Below are 3361 nucleotides of genomic sequence, written 5' to 3'. Positions count from 1 at the left end.
TGACCACATTAATGCTGTCAGGAAAACACGTGTTGGTGCAGAAAGTTAGTGTCAAGTTATTCTTCAGAACATGTTGTTTGACAATACTTTTAAGTTGCTATGATGTGAAAATGACTCGTCCGAACCTTTATTGTCTAATCCCCTCATTAAAAGTAAAAGATACAGACATTTTGTTGGCCTTTATCACAAAAATAACCTAAAATCGTCAAACAGCTCCGTGGTTGTCAGTAAATTTAAAGCCAAAAATGTATTTTTTAAGCAGTCCACTGCTAAAAATGTTGACATAATAGTCAACATGCTTATGGTGAGACTGAATAAAATGCCTTATGTGTAGTTGTACATCAAACCTAAAGGGGACACCAACGTTTTATCAAATATTGTAACACAGATGCTGTAATTGGTGTTCACACTGCTTGTAAGTGAGAATATACACATTATTTTTAAGTTGACTACAGATTTAGACAGTTGTGTAGAAGCAATAATCATTTACCTGCATGTTGGGCTGTAGCGGTTTGTGTATTCATACCAAACCACCACGGCCCGGGGGACACCATCCGGGATACGCGGTCTGGGGGACACGGTCCTGGAGACACGCAGGTCAAGGTAGAAAAGAAAAGCAACGTGTCCTTGTGCATTTAGGGGTTTCTTTACCTGTGCACCATTACACCACATGGATGTCTTGATTACTGTCATCACCAGTGGACAAAATTAAACTTTCTGCCCCCCCCCCACGCTCCCCTCTCAAATGCTGTACAGGCAGTGGTCCATTTAGATTTCCATCACAAAGCTCATCATTTTTTTTCAGATCTGAACTGAGACTAAAACTGTTTTCCTTGATTTGTGTTTGACATACTGTACAGTAGTTGTACATACAGCATTCACAGCAGGGGATCCTAGAGCTGAGTCCAGCCGTTCAGGTCCTGCTTCCCCAGGAGGTTTAAGGTTTTTCACTTCCTTCTACCACAGGCAGACTGATCGTCTGGAGGTGCTTGAAATGACCGCATCTTGCCACTGTGAGCCCACCACCTTGGTAAAATAGAGGCATTTAGCCTTGCAAGACTAGAGGCCTTCTTTTCATCATAACTATCCTGTCTAGGCCTCAAAACCAGTTTGACCATTTCATATTAACTTAATAATTCGAAAATTCTGTATTTGCCTCTCCTCGCTCTGGATTCTGTTCTTTATTAGCTAAGAGACAGAAAGAACGTATGGAATGTATGTTCACCCAACAACATCTGACACACCTTTCCATCACGTACACACGTACACACACATACACACACACACACCAAATCCAAATGTAAATGTAATATTGATGATTGTCATGAAAACAGTCCCACGTTGCTACACAGATAACATAAGTTAGTGCACCATCACAGTGTGTGCCGAGTGGGGTGGGGGTTGGTTGGTGGCACAGTGTTGAGCATGAGGGATAAATGACACACCCACAAAAACGAGAGAACACATAACTCAAAGCCTGTTGCACAATATTCCAAGGACACATCATTCAACCTGGAAACCATGGACTGTATTTTTATAACTCTTTTCTAGTCTATACAACTACGTAAGCATTTCAATAGAATACAGGAACCATTTGCCATCCGCAAATACACTGTGGCCAAGGCTGTCGTACAAGGTTCCACCTGCTCTTCAGATACACATTCACACACCGATGGCACAGCATCGGGAGCAATTTGGGTTTCTATGTCTTTCCCTTAGGACACTTCAACATGGGACTGCCAGGGATCGAACCACCGACCTTCCGTAGACACCACACAGTTTAGAGAATGAACATGCCCCAGGTGTACAAGGAAAACATGCTGGACAGGGTCACAGGGACACATAAGGTACACACAGTGCAAGCCCAGACAACTCAATCACAATGAATGAAACATGAAACCACAAATCCCCAAATCCTCAAGAGCCAAAGACATACTCACACAGTCTTAAACACAGTCAGTTAAACAAAAGATCAGGCATCTTTCAGTAAGTTCTTTGATCGGTTTGCATTTTTACAGCAATTTCAAGAGATTATTTTTTAACAACCAGAATTTATGGAAACAGAAATGAAAGGCTGCACCCCACACTTAGTGTATTTATTGTTGTTGTATGAACTGTTATGCCATCCATTACAAATATCATACAATCTTCCTCTAAGGTCCAGCTCCAACATAACAGGTTTTGTTGAAGGATTGATTCACTGTGTACCTCTCAGATAGCCAAAATGCAACTTTTTTTTCTTCTAAAATGCTCTCATATCTGGTTGTACACGTGTGAGTACTTTCCACAGGTCTGAAACTCATTAGGTAGCATCATACTTGATCTTAAAAAAACTGCTAGGCTTCCTGTAGTTGAGACTTTACTGATGCTATTTTTTGCTTGCTGGTTAGCATCTACACTTTTGTCTTTCCAAAACATCCAGCCGCAGATTTTTCTTTTTTTTTTGTTATGACAGACGCTAAGCCACTGTGTTTTTCTTTTAATGCAAATTTCTCACTTTGAAATTGTCATTTTTTTCTCAGCTGTGCTAGGACACCACTGCTGTCTCTTCCTGTCAAACATGTGCTGTGTCCCTCACTCACTGCTCCACTCTGTCACAATGGGCAAAGTGACAGGAAGACTTTGAAAGGAACAATGAAGAAACAGGAATTTATCATTAACTGAAGGATGTAATTTTTATATAAATACTGTCACATTATTTCATAATCTTATTGCTCATAGTGACAAGACAGGTGGTAACACTTCAAAGATGTGTTTCACTATGATTATGATAAGAAGTGGTCCTGATCCAGGACTGGCATGAAGAAATTAAATTAAGTGATTCTCTGCTTACTGAGAAAGGTTTCTGTTTCTGCCATTAAAGTCTTTAGAAAGCATGGGCGTTTCTCAATACCAAGTAAGCAAAGAACGGACTTGTGTTCTTGGGGAGACCGTACTTGCTGGCTGTACCTGGAAGACTGTACTCGCGAGTTCAGAAGCACACAAAACACTGTTGACAGTTTTGAGACGAAGCGTTCTTCCTGTTATTGCGCAACACCCCCAGCATAGAGGGGCTGCCACTTTATAGTTAGCTTTGATGTGTGTATTCATAATAAAGCATGGACGATCACCTTTCACATCGCCTTGTTGTTTTGTTACGTTTTCATCTAAAGTGCTATTAAGTATCACGGGCCAATAACTGTATAAATAACGACACAACGGCGAGAAGAAAACCTTGTAACATATTTCGGGATTCACTTTTATTTGAAATCAGAAAAGAAACGTTAAAATAGGTATCAAAATGATAGATGGACTGGGTAACGTTAGCCACTGCCGTCGGTATACTTTACCGAGAAGCAGAAGAGGAGCCTGCGAGTGAGGA

The 3361-nt window shown here is 40.8% G+C and overlaps 1 protein-coding gene across 1 annotated transcript in view; it reads right to left on the bottom strand.

Annotated features, from left to right (window-relative positions):
• LOC117935231 overlaps positions 1-3361 on the bottom strand; it is a 22394-nt gene that overhangs the window by 17372 nt on the left and 1661 nt on the right. The window contains exons 4-5 of the mRNA XM_034857368.1: positions 1760-1820; positions 491-583 (exon numbers count right to left, since the gene is read on the bottom strand). Of these exons, the coding sequence (XP_034713259.1) occupies positions 491-583; positions 1760-1820 (154 nt within the window). The remainder of the gene's footprint in view (positions 1-490; positions 584-1759; positions 1821-3361) is intronic.

Source organism: Etheostoma cragini, chromosome 19 (genome assembly GCF_013103735.1).
Source record: "Etheostoma cragini isolate CJK2018 chromosome 19, CSU_Ecrag_1.0, whole genome shotgun sequence".
NCBI classification, from domain to species: Eukaryota; Metazoa; Chordata; class Actinopteri; order Perciformes; family Percidae; genus Etheostoma; species Etheostoma cragini.
This window is presented reverse-complemented; position numbering and strand designations above follow the sequence as displayed.